The sequence below is a fragment of the Condylura cristata genome, unplaced genomic scaffold (assembly GCF_000260355.1).
Source record: "Condylura cristata isolate star-nosed mole 26May11 unplaced genomic scaffold, ConCri1.0 scaffold00045, whole genome shotgun sequence".
NCBI classification, from domain to species: Eukaryota; Metazoa; Chordata; class Mammalia; order Eulipotyphla; family Talpidae; genus Condylura; species Condylura cristata.
Window position 1 is genome coordinate 1,017,801 of NW_004567146.1, and position 17,204 is coordinate 1,035,004.

The following is a 17,204-nucleotide window of genomic DNA, read 5'->3' on the forward strand; positions in this document are numbered from 1 at the left end:
TTCAGGTAATCCTCCTGTTCTGCTCCCCACTGTCTTTAGTGAGTCTTCTCACCCCCGTACCTCTGGCCTATCCCCCAGTTCTTGATGCACAGATAAATAAATCTTCTAAAAACTTTTATTAAAAATTGGATTTTGGTGGCCCTCCCTGGTGGCGCAGTGGGTTAAAGCACAGCATTGAGAATCTAAAGCCGCTTCTGCATGAGTTCAAATCCCGCTTGCCCCGGAGGTGACCACATGGCGTGGCAGACCTCTCCTGACCCGCCCGCTGCTCCCCTCAGCAGTGTACTTCGTCGATCTGCCTGTTCTGCTCCCCACTCTGTCTCTGGTGAATTCTCTCACCGCCCCTGAGCCTCTGGCCTGTAACCCCAGTTCTGTATGTACAAATAAATAAATCTTTAAAAAAAAAATTGGATTTTGGTTTAGGTGAAAGTTGCAGGGCTGGATTGAGGTTGAGTTATGGTTGCCATCTGAAAGTCAGCTTTGAAAGCGGAGCATAACGTTCTATACTCTTCATTTCATTTAACTTAGAACTGGTTCTAAACCATGAAAGAGAGATGGTGGGAATTTCAGATGTCTTTAGAACATTCAAATAAACGATACTCCAGCTTTGCATTGCTACCTGGATCCAGTTAGTTTCCTCTTCCCTCAGGCCTTTGATGATGCAATTGGGTGTTATGTGCAGAGAACTTAAAGCACACCTGTTCTATGAACACTCAACCTCACCTTGGGTTACAGGAGGTGCACAAGGAAAAGAATGGAACAGAGCATGCGGGAGCTGCACTCCTATCACTCCTCCTCCCTTGCCCAGCACTCACATCCTTGTAGTCAACCATTCGCTCCTTGCTGTCAGCCTCACCTCTCAGGAGAAAACCAGCCTCTTAAATACAGAAGCAGAAGTGGATTAGTGGAAAGAATGCTCTAAGCATTGGGAAACTGACTTCTGGATCCAATTTTACCCATCAGTGGCTGTGGAATTTGGAAAAAGTCACTTAATCCTTCTGCACTTAGTCTCTTGGTCTGCAAAATAGAAATGTACCAGCCCTTCCTCCTCTCCCTGAAGCCCTTCAGGCCGTCCTGAGTGCCACAAGGAACCATGGAGGAGAAAGACCTTTGGAAGAACACAGTGTTGGGGCTTTGCATGTACTTGCCCTCCTAAAACCACCTTCAAACACAGGGAGTGTTTTATAGGGTTATTTCGGTTCCTCACAAGGTGGGGCTGTCATGCTGGGAGCAGAGGCCAGCCTTTAGGAGGGCTGTCCAAACTCATAGGTCTTGAAAACTCCCAGTCACGGGGCGTGACCACAATCTGTCCAAAAGTTTGGCTCCTTCTCACAGCTTTCTAACTGGCATCCAGTGTTTGAGAAAAGCCTGGTTCTCCAGCCCTGCCATTCCAGCCAGTCTAAGAACCTTTCGTCTCCTGGGGTGGGCTGCGGCCAGTCTGGTCAGAGGTTCCTAAAGTTCAATATATGTTCCACCACTTGCGACGTCGTGTTCCTGAAAATGCACTTGGTGTCTCTGCGACTCAGTTTCCTCCTCTGTAAAGTGGGGACACTGATATCTGATTCCATAGGCTTGTCCCAGGGTTGAGGGACACTTAAGACATACCTGAGTGAGTTCCCGGTCTATTCCTACCCATCAACTGCTCCTTCTCCCCTGTTTTGAAGAATGACTGCTAGATATCCATGCTGAGGGTGACTGAAGCATCCCCAAAGCAGGTTAGAAACAGATCAGATGAGACTACTCTTGCAATTGCTGCTTGCGCCAACCGTGCTGACTTGTGTCTCCCCATCGCCCCGTGCAGGGAACATCATCGGCTCTGGCATCTTTGTGTCACCAAAGGGCGTGCTGGAGAATGCGGGCTCCGTGGGCTTTGCGCTCATTGTCTGGATCATAACGGGCCTTATCACAGCCGTGGGAGCCCTGTGCTACGCTGAGCTCGGGGTCACCATCCCCAAATCTGGCGGTGACTACTCCTATGTCAAGGACATCTTCGGAGGACTGGCTGGGTAAGAGGGCCTGCAGGAGCCCCAGCTGTCTAGAAAGCCGAGGTCAGGAGTTTCCAGTGTGCCGAGGAGAGATGGGGGTCAGGACTGCTGGCCACCCTACATGTCATGGTGGCTAGGGTAGCCTTGAGTGGCCTCGGTACTGCTGAGAGTGGCAGAGGAACCAGACTGTGATCTTAATCTCTGTCGATCTCAGCGGAACAGAGGCTGTGAGTAAGAGTAAACAACTGTATGACAGCTCTGACTGCAGACTCCCAGGAAAGCACGTCACAACACAAAACCCCTTTATCTTGACAATGAGAATGACAGGTACCTGCTTCTTACTTTACCAAGCATAATGGTTTCCTCTGGGGCATGGCCCTGATCCTGAATTTCCTCAATTTCTGCAACCCTGCTACCCGGGCACTCACCCCCACCAGTGGGCCCCAGTGTGGAGCACACTTCCCCCGCAAGTCCCACGTGATACACCGGCCCCCTAGCCCCACCCCCAGCTGCTGCTTACCGAAGCACATCCTCCTCTTGTCCTGGTTGTCAAAATCCAGGGCTTACATATTTTATTTGCCACCACTGGATGCTGGGGTGCCACAGGAGAAGAGTTGATGAAAGGAGAAGAGAGAAAGAAGGCCAAAACTGTATGAGTAGCAATTGAAGTGTAGCTCTTCGACGTTAAATAATTTTGTCATTGCAAACAGTTGAGTCTCTTATTTGAGTGGGGGCCAGGCTCCTCAGCCTCCACAAAACAAGTGGAAGTGCACTTGAGTCTACCTACCTCTCCTACCACCGTCCAGTGACTTGCCCAGGCTTCCCCTGATGGCTTCTGAACCTCCACCATGCCTGGGGTGGTGGGAGGGGGACCTCACTGCCTCTTGAGTCAAGTTCCATCCTGTCCCCACACTTCAGGTTCCTGAGGCTTTGGATTGCGGTGCTGGTGATCTACCCCACCAACCAGGCTGTCATCGCCCTCACCTTCTCCAACTACGTGTTACAGCCGCTCTTCCCCACCTGCTTCCCTCCAGAGTCTGGCCTGCGACTCCTGGCTGCCATCTGCTTATGTAAGTGGCCTTTGCTGCTCGCTCTCAGCATGGCCTCTTTTTCCTTTTTTTTTTTTTTTTTTAAATGGTGGTTCTAGTTGGTCCAAAGCTGGAGGAGGTGGAGACAAAGGGTGTGGGAATGCAGGAAGAGCTGTTGTTTCTGCCACCAGACAGGCTAAAGGGGGTGGAAGGAGTGCCACATGAGCGCTGGCCACGGCTATTTCAGGGTGTTGTGCACAGACACAGCTTCCTTTTTCCTGCTGATGCTGCTAAAGTAACAAAGACAAGAAGTGCCCAAACCCTCCCGCTAGAAATGGTGAACCTCAAGCTGTTCAGCCCACCCTTGGGAGGGAAATCAGGATGTAGGGTCCAGTTCCCTGCATGGCAGGATCCCCACTGCTTCCTTTACATATTCCAAAGCCTCTAGCTTAGGTGAGCCCTAGGTGAGCCCAGGCGGTATTTCAGACCTTCTGGAGTAGTTAGTACAGTGGAGGCCAAACCCTCCCTGGAGCTAGGACGACCCTGTCCATAGCTAGCACTCAGGTCCAGACAGACAGGTTGCTGTAACCATCCCCTCTGCAGCCCACCCCTCATCTGGACACCACCAGCACCCAGCCAAGGAGGAATTGAGAAACTCCTACCTTAAGTGATGACAAAATCCTCACCTAACCCAGTTCCTGCAGTCAAAGGTTCAGTAACGTTTATCTGCCCTCTGCTTTCTGTGTAGAACTATGTGTGATTTAATAGCAGACAAGATTGTCCTCCAGAGACAGAGTTTGCCAATGTCCTTGAGATGTGTTCAAGTACTTTTCCTCTGCCATAAGCAGAAAAATCTTCAATCCAAGCTATTCTTCCTTATTCCTTGGAGGAAAATGGAAAGCGTCTCCCCACCTCACCCTGTGTACTTTTTTTCCTCCCAGGTGTGAAGAACCCCCAGTTCGTCTCCCTGTGGGGTGCACACATTTGCATAGGCATAGAGATAGACACCTGCTGGCCCCTTCAGGCCAGAGGTGTCCAGCTTCTTTGAGTTTAGTGCACAGTTTCTGTTTTCTGGTTTGTTGATTTTTTTTTTTTTTTTGAGAGGGTCCAGGCCCCTCAAATTGTCTGCTCGGGTATCCAGCAAAATAGAAACCAGGCTCTCATAAAGGCTTGGTGGATGCTATCTCTTATCAAATGTCCACATCTTTAATTCCAGCATGCCTCCATCCTCTTGGCATTAAGCCAGCTGTGTCAAATAGGTCCAGAGCTCTTCGGGGTAGACCTGAGAGTATTCTTCAGAGAAGCTGTAGAGAGCTTGGGATGACCTGGATGTATTTCTATAAGAAGCTCTTCTTTCTGCTGTGTCATTGTGGCAAGCTGCTGATGGATTCCAGCCAATGTGGAATGAGAGTTTTTGAGGGCCAAGCTTCCCTCTGTGGAGAAGCTGCTGGTGTGTAGTGGAGAGGTTGGCTTGAGGAGTTGGTGGTCAGGGTGTGGAACCCAGGGTGGATAATTGGAGTGGCAAAGCCCCTGGCCAGGGTTTGCTGGAGGAGCGAGCTGATGAGACCAAGTCTAGTTTCATGGAGAGGCTGTTTTGGAATAGATCAAATGAGAAATGATGGTGCAATGAACCAGATAGGGGTGGAAAAGAGGGAAGAACCTGCTGTAACTGGCTTGTCTGCCTGAATGGAGTCTGGACGGGTGGGAGAGGGGAGAGAGAGAAAGAGAGGAAGGGAACCATAGATTCAGATCACGCTTATGCAGCTGCAGTGGCCACTTTGAGTTATTCTATTATTTAGGTCAAAGCTGATTATTCACTGCTGAGTCGGCGGGATATCCCTGACCACCAGGCAGGGAAAAAAAAGAAAGTATTTTACATTTTAATTAAATGAAAAGCCTTTCTCCCTTCTCCAGAATAAGCATGTTAGTGGGAGGGGAAGAGTTGGGACAGAGGTACTGAACTTGGTTTGGGGGCCTTTTGCAATTTGTTTGGGTGTTTCTTCTTCCTTTTTTTTTTTTCAGGGTTCCTAAGTGACTATATTGTCTAGGTACAAAATTCAAATAATATATAGAATTAACTGCAAAAGCTTCTCCTAATCTTCCCCTTCTCCCCTGCCTAGTAGTTGTGACAACAGTGGATCAGTTGGGGGGCCTCTCTGGTGCTATAGGGGTTAGGTCTTAGCACTGTGAAGCTATCAGAGGCCACTGCAGCATGAGTTCGATCCCCAGCCAGGGACCTGACCCACATGGCTGTCCCACCCGCTCCACTGCAGTGTATTTCAGTAGATCCACCTGTTCTGTACCTCACTCTGTCTCTGGTGAGTCCTGTCACCATCCTCCCCCCCCATACATACACACCTCTGGCCTACACCCCAGCTCTTGTATCTATAAAGAAATAAACAAAATGCATATCTCTGCACCTATACACAGATAGGTAATTTATGCAGCTTACTCTTTTATCATTCATATGCATCTTTTGGCTAGTACCTGAGTTTCCAGTTATAGTTGTGCCCCTTTATCCAGTCTAGCTCTCCAAAGTTCCAGTTACCCATGGTCAACTAGAATCCAAGTTATTTTGAGCTAAAGAGAACATATTCACACAACTTTTAGTACAGTATATTATTTTAGTTGTTCTGTTTCTTTTTTAAAAAAGATTTATTTTTAATTTATTTCTGCATACAAGAACTGGAGTATAGGCAGAGGTGCAGGGAGTGAGAGGATTCACCTCAGACGGAGCGGGGAGCAGAACAAGTGGATCTATTGAAATACACTGCAGAGGGGAGCAGCGGGTGGAACAGGAGAGGTCTGCTGCGCCATGTGGGTCAGCTCCCTGGCCAGAACTCAGGCCACAGTGGCTGGCAATAATAGCTTGATAGCCCTGAGACTTAAACCCCTGCACCACCTGGCAGGCCTCTTTTTCAGTATTTATTATTGTTGCTAACCTCTTACTGTGCCAAATTTATGAATTAAACCATCATAGATATGTACGCATAGGAAAAAACATAGGATATTTAAGGTTTTAAACACAGGTTCCAGGCATCCACTGTGTCTGGATGTCTTGAACATATCCTCCATGGTTAAGGGGTGGATGTGGGGGTGGGAGGTGCTACTGTGGAAAACAAAGTGGTCCCAGTACCAGAGAGAGAACAGCAGGTATTCTGCGACCCTTGTTTGTGCTTCCTTCCCATCTCTGGGTTTTCCTTTGGAATCTCTTTGTGCCCTCCCCCACCCCCTCAGGGCTGGTCTCCTTCCTCTCAGTGGGGGCTATAGTCATCTGAAGTAGAATTTTTTCTTTTTTTTAAAGATTTATTTACTTATGCATACAGAACTGGTGTACAGGTCAGAGAGGCAGGGGCGGTGAGAGGATTCACCAGAGACAGAGTGGGGAGTGGGGAGCAGAACAGGCAGATCCACGAAGTACACTGCTGAGGGGAGCAGCGGGCAAGGCAGGAGAGGTCTGCCGCGCCATGTGGGTCACCTCCTGGGCTGGGGGTTGAACTTGCACTGAAGCAGCTGTGGCTAGCTTCCAGTGCTGTGTCCTAACGCTTTGTGCCACCAGGGAGGGCCCGAATTTTTTCTTCTGAGGACCCCCTCCTCTCCCTGAGTTCTATGTACCCAAGCACCTTCTCCTTTCTGACTCCAGGAGAATGAAGTAAAAGGAAAATTTTATAAGGAAAAACTGCTTCTTATCTTGTTTTCTATCTTTGTACTGAGATTCCTAAGAGGTTAATTTTCCAGAGCTTCAGATTTCTCCTCTTTTTTTCCTTGAGCAATTTGGAAGGGAAAGGCTTTCCCTGTATATATTACTTATAACTTTGATTCTCCTCCATGGAGAATCCAGGTGCTTGATGCAGGATGTTGTGATAGTTAAACTTGTGTATGTTGCAAGTCTCTTGCAAATTAATCCCTTGACATCTGAGGGTTCAGCAGTCTTTCTTAATTTCTAAATCCCTTAATCTCAGTTCACCTTCCTTTGAGGTTCCATATTCTCTTGTTCAAACTTCTTACCCCCTTGCGCTAAATGTATTTCCTCAGATGCCTTGGGGGCCCTATCTTCTTCCCATTCTCTCACCCCCAAAAGGTTCTTTAGTGTCTCATCTGCCTCGTATATGTGAATCCAGACAGACACAAACTTGCCCAGATGTGATTTCCATACATCCAAGTTGCCTTTTTCTCTATATATTACTTCTAACTAGCCAACATTTCAAATTTAATTATATAGAAAATCTCTTGATTTTTACTCACTGGTCAATTTGGCTAAAATCCCATTTTTCATATTTATGATGAATTAAGACTAAAATTAGGGCCCTCCCTGGTGGCACAACCAGTTAAGTGCAGCACTATGAAGCTATCATAGCCACTGTAGCCAAAGTTTGATCCCCAGCCAGGGAGCTGACCCACATGACACAGCAGACCTCTTCTGACCCACCCACTGCCTCCCTCAGCAGTGTATTTTAATACATCTGCCTGTTCTACTCCCCACTCTCTCTCTAGTGACTCCTCTCACCCCTGCACCTCTGGCCTGTGCCCCAGTTCTGTATGCATAAATAAAATAAACCTTTAAAAAAAGGGAAAAAGGCTAAAATTTTTCTATAAGTAGGTCATCTAGAAAAAAAAATTACAAATCTATCAGTTAATCATTACATTGAGCTCCTACATTGAGTGGAGAAAAGACATTTTCTTTTATATATAAATAAAGCCATTTATTTATTTATTTATTTATTTATTTATTTATTTATTTTTAAAGATTTATTTATTTATTCATACAGAACTGGGGTACAGGCCAGAGATACAGAGGGTGAGAGGATTCACCAGAGACAGAGTGGGGAGCAGAACAGGCAGATGATCAAAGTACACTGCTGAGGGGAGCAGCGGGCGGGTCAGGAGAGGTCTGCCACGCCATGTGGATTTCCTCCGGGGCAGGCGGGCATCGAACTCATGCGGAAGTGGCTTAAACTTCTTAGTGCTGTGCTTTAACCCACTGCGCCACCAGGGAGGGCCATTTATTTATTTTTTAAGATTTATTTATTTATACATACAAGAGCTGGGATGTAAGCCAGAGGTGTTGTGGGGGGGGTAGATGGTGAGAGGATTCAACAGAGACAGAGTGGGGAGCAGAACAGGTAGATCTATATAGAGTCTTGGAAGAGATGTAAAGCAAGTACAGAGATTAGTGCACAAACAAATAATTACAATACAATGTAAGGGCAGAAACACAGAGAAAGATGTGTTAGTGATTTGTGAGGAGTGTAGGGAAGTCTCCCTACACTTGAACGGTAAATAAGCAGGCGCCAGTTAAGCATAACAGAATAATGAAGGGTAAGTAAGGTGCAGGCGAGACTTGGGTCAAGAGAGAAGTGACCTGGTGGAGAGTAGAATGTATATCTGGTCTTTGAATAACTTTATTTCATTCAATGTCATGTAGCAGTAAATTGAGGGAAAATGTGGTCAACATTGAGTGAAACATTATTCAAGGATCCAGATTCAGCATACTTTCCTTCAAACTGAAGTTTCCAAGATTCCATCAACCATGTTAAGTGAGGACTTACTGTACTTTCATGTGAATAGTACCTCGGAGAGTGACAGGAGATAAAGTTAAAACAGCCAGCTCATGAAGGAGCTCCTATATTTTCAGAAAAGAGCAGACTTTATCCAAGGAATGGAAATAATTGAAGAATTTTGAGCAGAGAAGTAACATGATCAGGTTTACTTCTACTTGAAGCCCATGATACTGGGAGCAGATAATAGGGCCAGAAATTAGGCCAGAGGGTCTGAAATTAAAATGAAGCTACAAGGAGGACAGAACAAGCAAGATTTAGAAGAGTCAGCTAAGTTGGTTAATTGACTAAGAGGGAGAAATGTAGCTCATCTAAAAATCAAAATGTCCTTGAAATATGACCTGCTGACTTTCTTAAGCTAGGCTAGAAGCATCAATTCTCCTGTCCTTTGCTGATTCTCAAGGGTCTTGTTTTTCCCAGAGGATCTAGCACATGTGGTTTATAAAGTCACCCATTCATTGTGTCTGGTGAATTTAAAGGGTTAATATGACTCATCAAATTTATATCACATTCCCAAGAACATAAAATGAGAAGCCTGGAGGGAGGGAGGGAGGGAAGCCTGCTGTTCAGGGGAGCTTGGGGGAAAGAAGTGAGGACAGGATTTGTTTTGAAAGGTTAGCAAATGTGAGCACGAGCTGCCCTTGAAGTTGGGCTGCAGTTGAACTGGTCTTGGGAATTTGTGGCCTGGGTTCAGGTTAATAGACTCACTGGATGCTAACAGAGCCCTTGAACTTTTACAGAGAACCCACCAGATCTGGAGATTCAGACTCACCCTCCTGTGACCTGTGATCCCTGTCCCATTCTCCTTGCTCCTCCTGGGGGGGGGGGGGTCATCAGACCTGAGATTTGGGACTAAAGATAAAAGGAATTTTTCAGGCTGAAAGAGCAATGAGTAGCACACACACACACACACACACACACACACACATACAAACCTCCATAGGTCTGCCTTCTCTGGCTTTTGAGTGCCTACAATTTCTCCTCTCCCTCACCCCAGCTCAGCTAAACCGTGTTTGTTTAGCTAATACTGAAGAGAGAACTACTCAGCTTTTGGAAAATGCTGAGCTGAGTTGTTCTGGCTTCTTGGCTGAACCAAGTCCTGGATGGTGATTCAGCAGTAACTCCCAGTCTGGCAACTAGTGGGGAGGGATTGGGATAAGAAGGAAGCAGAAGAGAGCACGGGGAGAAGGGGAGGAGCAGGGGAAGAGCAGCCTAGGGGGAGCTTAGCCGAAAAGTGTCCGGGAGTTGCTGGGGGGCTGCATGCCTGAGGGTCACCGAAGGGGGTGTGTGGGGGGCTGCATGCCTTGCGTGCCTCTGGCCCTCCGGAAGCCCTCCTGAGTCTCCATACCGCTCCTCTTCCTCCTCCTCCTCCTGGTCTGTCCTTGGAGGACACAGGCCGTCCACCCAAGGCCCAGCACTCATCCTCTCCTTAGAGGAACTTCTGAGAGTTCTAAAATGTTGTCTGCTGCTGCCAGATGAAAAGGGCTGGAGAAGGGAAAAATGTTACTGCAGGCGGGATCTATTTCCAAATCTCGTTGAGGACTGAGAAACTGGGATCAAAGCTTAGTTCCTAGGGAAGGACTGCTTTGATTTTATTGTTGCTGCTCTTGCTTTTTGATGTTTTTGTCTTTCATCAGTCAAGTTATTTACATGTACCATAACATGAACCTTTGTTTTAGGTAGGCAGAGACTTGAGGTTTTACAATGGGACTCCTCACCCTCTGTGAAAATATCTGGCCCTGGGAGAACAGAGAAGGATTCTAGGAAGCCGGCTGTGTGTCTGCAGGCCTACCCCAAGTAGCCGCTGTGAGGTCTGTGAAGGGGAAACAGCTCCAGCCTGCCTGGCCTGCCATGGGCAGAATTGGAACCTTATCAGAACCTGGGGTTGTGTGCGTTAGAACTCAAATAGGGCTCACTGTTTTCTTTGCCTATCACAGCCTTTTGGCAGCCGGCACTGGTTACCTCCTAGATCTGGAAAGGGCTGAAGCTGGGCAGGCCAAAGCCGAGCAGCTTTTCCACAATTAGAAACACGTGCCCATCTTCTCCCAAGAGCAGGGAGGTGGTGGCCAAGGAGGCCTGCGCAGCCTATCACAGAGTGAAGCATCGCCACACCCCCTGCCTGCCTACTGGGTACTGACCCCACAGCTCCCAGAGGCACCGGGAGGGCAGGTCTGAGGGCATCACCTTGCCCCTTTTGCTCCAGGATTCGGGGAGGGAGGGCTGGCCAGAAGGTAGCAGTAGACAGATGTGTGCAAAAGGTGAGGCCAAGAAACCAGTGCCTCTGACAAACCCATGACCCAGGTGAAATGTACAGCTGTTTTAAGGGGCTGGGCGCTCCAGCGGGAAAGGTGCTTATTTTGAAGTTGGGGAGAGGAACAGGGTGTTCCGATTACTCCAAAGTGGCATCACCAGCTTCCCTTTTCAGCAGCTGCTTAGTACATTCCATCTTTCTTTTTTTCTGCCCTGGCCTCCTCTCTATCTGCTCCCCTTCCGCTTTCCCTCTCACTCATAATGATGTGTATTGTTCCTTCTCTTCCTTCCTCCCCTGTTGTTTCTCATGCTCACTCTTTCCCTCTCTTCTTCACCATCTGTCTTTATGGACTTTGGCAAGTCTGGCCAGTTTTTTTCTCCTTCCTACTGGCTGTCTTATCTGAAAAGACAAGGAGAGGCCTAGTTTTGGAAATGCTAAAAGGAAACAGCCTTTCCAAGCCACCTCCAGCCCACTCTTGAGAAACAGGCAAGCCAGAAAACCAGAAAAATCCAAATGGAGTTCCCAGAGTTCCCGGGACTGTATGATGGTCGCATGGACCACAGGCATGCAGGGTAGGGGTGTGTGAAGCACGGCCAGTGAGTCTGGGGAAATAAATCTCTAAAGCTCTGGAGTGACAGACAAGACTCCTCAGGTTTCTGAGGAGTACCCTTCTCTTCCCTTTTGCCATATCCCATATTGGGATCTGAGTTCCTGCTGCCGAGAAAGCAACCTGGTTTTGGGGCCAAGTCAAGCTTAACAGAAGAGAGGCTCAGGTCCCAAGTGACCCCTTTTAGGAGCAGGGCAGAGAGTAAATATGGGAGTGGGTGAAGAGAAAGAAGAGTGACGTGTATGGTGGACCCTTGAACAATGTGGGATTTAAGGGTGTCGGCCTTCTGCACAGTCAAAAATCCATGTATAACTTCTAATATTCCCAAAACTTAACTACTGATAGTTGTGGATGAGAAGCCTGACCAGTAACAAGTAGTCAATTAACACATATTTGGTATGCTATTACAAACTGTGCACTTAAAATAAGGTAGAAAAAGGTTCTTTAACAAATAAATAGATCCGCCCTCCCTGGTGGCACAGAAGGTTACAGAAGCACAGCACTGGTGAGTTCGGTCCCCGCCCTGGAGCTGACCCACATGGCGCAGCAGACCTCTCCTGTCTCACTCACTGCTCCCCTCAGCAGTGTACTTCATCCATCTGCCTGTTCTGCTTCCCACTCTGGCTCTGGTGAATCCTCTTACCACCTCTGGCCTGTACCCCAGTTCTAATGCATAAATAAATAAACCTTTAAAAATAAATAAATAAACAGATCACCAGAAAGGTCTCCATTTTCATGAGGTGGAGAAAATGAGGGGGTTGAAAAACATCAGCCTATGCATGGATTCAGTATAGTGTGAACCTGTGTTATGCAAGAGTTGACTCTGTCTGATGAAAAAAAGCCTGGTGGAGTGGCAGAATAAATGACTTGGGGGGAGAGATAGCCCCAGTCTTGTGCACTAACTAGCTGGGATTTTACTCCTCACGCATATAAAATGAGGTCCTGGATACTTTAGTTCATTCCTGCCTCTGACTTTATCTGTCTCTGTAACAGTCAGCCTAGTCCCTTATCCAGAGCACTCCATGCCATCTTCCCCCCATCAACCCAGAACAATGTGGTTTGCGCAGCAGAAGCTGACCTGGACCTGGCAAAGACGATGAGACTGGCTTAGGGATTCACATGGGAAAGTGTTCTCTACCTATAAAGACTCAAAATGACCTCTGTCAGCTTAGCTTAGCAAGAAGCCAGACTCTTGTGTCCAGAAGCAAGAAAGCACCTGAAGACAGCTATCTCGGAGGGTCTCTGTGGAAACCTGCGCTTTGCCAGCTTTTTCTGCCCCTAGCTCGGGCTCCACACATCCTTGCCGGCACTGTCCTATGACATAGAAAACCCGATGTTCACTCCCTACAGGAGCACTGTGACCCCAATGCAGCCCCCTGACATTTGTGCCATCTGTCTGTCTCTGTTCACTGAGGGTTAGCTCCCACTGTGTCCTGTGGCACCCTGTGGCAGGGGCTGCATACGGGGTGCTGCCTGCAGCACTGTTCTTTTCACTGGGCCTGAGCAGCAGAAGCAATAATGCCCCCCTGACTTTTTGCAGGACGTTCCTTCTAGATGTCATTTTTTAAAAAAAGATTTATTAATTTATGCATACAAGAACTAGGGTACGGGCCAGAGGTGGGAAGTGTGTGTGTGTGTGTGTGTGTGAGAAGATTCACCAGAGACAGAGTGGGGAGCAGAAAAGGCAGATGGACTGAGATACACTGCTGAGGGGAGCAGCGGCAGAGACAGCAGAGGTCTGTCTGCTGTGCCATGTGGTTACCTCCCTGCCTGGGGTTCGAGCTTCTTGAGCTGCTGTGGCTGTAGATAGCTTCACAGTGCTGTGCTTTAATCACGTGTGCCGCCAGGGAGGCCCTCTAGATGGTCCTCATTTCTAAGGGCAGCTAGAATTTTCACTTGTTGAAACCTGATCCACCTTTGTGCCTGTGACCCCAACTTTGCCCCTGCCACCCCAGATTGGGTTGTCTGAAGCAAGCGACTTGTGGAGTAAAAGGCGAAACAGATTAGAAGTGGTGAATGAAGTCTTGGGGTAGGCTAGACTGTGTTAAGGTAAAATCCCCCCAACATGATTTTCCTATTCTTCCCTTCCAAAATTTGTCATCCTTCACCTCACAGGCCTCTCCTACTGATGAGTTTCTGTATTGACTCTGCCGAGGAAAATCACAGGAGGGGCCCCCTGCCACCACCTTCAAGGTCTTTGCTGTAGGACAATGGTGTCACTGCTCTCCCCTCTCCCACTCCAGGAAGGTGCAGTGAGCAGGGACTCTGATCCTGTCTTGGCTCTCATTTCTTCTCAGGCCTTTGATTGTAGCTTCTGATTTGTAAAAGAAGACCAACAAAACTCAGCAGGCAGAGAACAAAGAACTCCTGTCTGGGAACATCCCACCCTCAGCTTACCTTGCAAGAAGCTAGAATCTCTTGCATGTGTGTCTGGGCTGCTGCGTTGGACCTGAAAGTGTATGGAGGAGAATGGAGAAGAGGTTGGGGTTAGGTGAAGGGCGGACTTTGAGGGTGTCTTTTGCCCTGAATGTTCTGAAAGGAAAAGGACCTCAGGAGAGAGCGCTGGAGTTCTTATACGGGGAGCTTGTTGACTGCTGTGTCTCTCTCCTACCCAGGGGGGAAAGGAGGCTATAGGATCCCTGGGGGTGTGGAGGAGTTGAGACACTGTCATGTGGCCTGGAAATTTGCCAACTAGGCCAGCACATGGGTGACCTCACCACTTTCACTGTCCACTGCAGGTGGACACTGCTTCCCTCTGCCTGTGGGAAGGCAGTCCTTGGGGTGCAGCCCGGTTGCTCTTTCAAAGTTTTTTCTTTAAGAATAAAACTCTCCTCCCCCGCCCGCTTTCCTGATCTTTCTGTAGAGTGTCTAGCCCATATGAGCTTCCAATTGCTGCTGTTAACAAATTACCTCAAACTGAATAGCTCAAAACTAAGCAGATTGGTTGTATGGTCATTGTGGAGGTGAGAAGCCCTAGATTAAAGTATCAGCAAGACTGTTCCTTACGGAGGTTCTGGAATGAATATTTCCTTGTCTATCCAGTTTCTAGAGGTCCCATCTTACGCCTTCAAAGCCAGCAACATAGCATTATTGAATCTCTCTCACTCCCTGCCTTTCACTCTGTGCCTCTCTCACCCGTTCCTCACCACATCTTCACTCTGACACTCTCCTATTGAACCCACTCCCATCCTCCAGAATAATTTCCCCTTAGTAAATTCCTTGATCACATTTGCAAAGTGTCTTTTGTTTTGTAAAGTAACATTCAGAAGATTAGGATGCGGGGCTTCTCCCTACCCTACCACAGGCATTGTTCTGATAAGATTGTCAAAGGAGGGAAGTAAAGAAGCTATTCTCTGTGACTCCCTAGGGATCAAGGTCTGAGCACAGGGTTGGGTGGGGCAGGGCCCCTTCTCCACTGGGAGCAGGCAGCAGCTCGCCCACACATCCACCATGGACACTCTAAGGTCAACCACAGGACCTGCGCTGTCAAAGACCTGAGCACCCTGCAGGAGCCGGGGCGCACGCCTCTCCCACTTGACGGGCGGAGAGAGACCCTGGGCTTCAGGCAGCCCTGGAGAGGGCTTGGTTCTGAGTTCCTCCTCCTGCCGCCTCCTTCTTTGTGTCCCTCCTGTCACCTTGACATTAAGCCTTGATTAAGTAACCAACCCCCAATCTTGCTTCTTCTGGAAGCCTCATCTTCTTGATAGTCTTTTCACTTTCTTTCTTCCTTTCTTTCTTTCTTTCTTTCTTTTTTTTTTTTTTAACCCAGGAAAGAGATAGGAAACAAAAAAGAGAGGAGAAAATGCCCAAGAAATACAGTTAAGTCTCCCCTAGAGAATAGCAAACATCCCACAGCCAGGTTATAATGGCTAAGAATCAGGCTGATTTAAAAAAAAAAGCACAAAGTTCAACCAAGTAAAAAAGATCTAACTGACTTAATTCCATTTGGGCAGCACTCAGTCTAGCTAATGGATACAGGGAGCGGGTGTAGTGGAAGCGATGTCGTCTTTTGAGTTCGGGGTTCTTAGTTTCACTCTGGGAAAGGTTTCACCAGGCTCCCCTTTCAGCGGCACATGGTGAGATTCTTCATGAGACAGAGACTCAGTTATTTTTAAAGAGGAAGTTTATTAGAAAGAGACGAGAGAGGGGAAGACACTTGGTTAGGTGCAAGTGGGCAGGAAGAGCTGCCCCGAAAGGGACAGGTTTGCAGGGAGAGAGACCTGCATAGTTGCAGGCAGGCAGGCAGCTGCTGCCCTGCAGAGGGAGAGAGCAGGTGGACAGAGCACCTGCATAGGCACAGGTGGGCAGTGGGTGGCTGCCCCGTGCTGGTGGAGAGACTGTCCAGATACCGGCAGCTTCTCTCTGGGAGGGGCTCACTCCTTGTGAGCCCAGGTTTGTTGACTTTGAATAGAGTCTGAGAGGAAGGAGATTCCCCAGTGAGCTTCATCTCCATATCCATGTCCTTGTCTACACCTGGGTGCCAGTCATCCAGGCTTTGGTGCCCTGATGTTATGGCTGTGTCAACGGCTGCGTTTGCCCCTTCTACTCATCCTTTTGTGTGACTCAGTCTTGTGATCCTTGTGACTCAGTCTTGTGTGACTGTGTCTTGCATCCCTTCCTCCATGAGAAGGAAGAAGGTTTTTTAGTCAAAGATGGTAGAATATAGTTTTTTAAAGAAAAGATTGCTTCCCAGCAGGTAAGATCACTGCCACGTTAGAGAAGGCAAGGAGTCTTCTCCTGCAGAGAACCTGCTGTTGTTTACCTGGAAAAGTCAAGGGTTATTTGCGTGGGAGAGTTGAAACTGCAGTTACCTTAGATAATAAATCTTGGTTTGAAGAAGTGGATTTGGCAGGAGTAACTCCATTTTGGATCTGCTGTTTCTTTGGCTTATTTTGTCCAGCCAAGCCAGAATGATATGATTCTCCCTGCTGCTACAGTCTCTCTCCTGTCGAAAGCAACTGTGACTCCCCAAAAGCCATGAGACACTGAGCGGGCAGGGGCCTGGCCAGCACCTGGCAAGTGTGGCCTTCACTCACTGACCTTTCCTCTCTGGTGGGGGCTCGGGTTTCAGTCTGCTAAGAGAAACACTTGCTGTCCTGTGGTGCCAGGACATGAAAGTGCCCTCTTTTCCCTCAGTCACTTACTGTAATCACCCAAATGCAGATGGAGAATGATTAGGGACTACAGCCTTTGTTCCCAAGAGATTAGTGTCCCTGGCAGGCAGCCTGTCTCCCCACTTCATTCTCACCGTTTCTCGACCCCTGTAAAGTTTAAATATTAGTCAAGGGCTGCGTGCTTGTGAGGTTGCAGAGATTAACTCGACAGAATGGAAGACACCCACTGCAAGTTCATTTGGCAAATGGTCCCTCCCCTCAAGCACCTCCAACCCCTCAGGAATACTGTAGCCCCGACAAACAATATTTCTGGCTGACTGGGTAAGGTCCCTGCTCAAAAGGCGATGACTTTGTTTTCCATCCCCCAAGATGACTTTGGCTACCTGCCCCCTCCTGCTTAGGGGAGGAGGAATGTTTGCGACCTCCTGACAAGCAGTGTTTTCCCCCAAAGCACTATCTTGCCACCTTCTGCCCTGACCTCTCCTCCCCTTGGTGGAGGTTAATTCTCTTCTCTGGGATCTCCCTAAGGTCCTTGTTCTGTAATCCTTCCTATCTCTGAGCCACAAAGGTTTTGTTTGCTAGTCTTCCTTCCTTTCATAAATCAATCCCCTTTATCCTTTAGTCAGGTTGCTTGTGTCTGCCTGCACTCCCAGGGGCCTCC

The 17,204-nt window shown here is 48.1% G+C and overlaps 1 protein-coding gene across 2 annotated transcripts in view; it reads left to right on the forward strand.

Moving 5' to 3' along the window:
- The window catches only part of SLC7A8 (solute carrier family 7 (amino acid transporter light chain, L system), member 8), a 49,012-nt gene that overhangs the window by 13,729 nt on the left and 18,079 nt on the right, over positions 1-17,204 (forward strand). For both annotated transcript variants that reach the window (XM_012734077.1, XM_004694640.2), the window contains 2 exons: positions 1,802-2,006; positions 2,904-3,055. In XM_012734077.1, the coding sequence (XP_012589531.1) occupies positions 1,802-2,006; positions 2,904-3,055 (357 nt within the window). The remainder of the gene's footprint in view (positions 1-1,801; positions 2,007-2,903; positions 3,056-17,204) is intronic.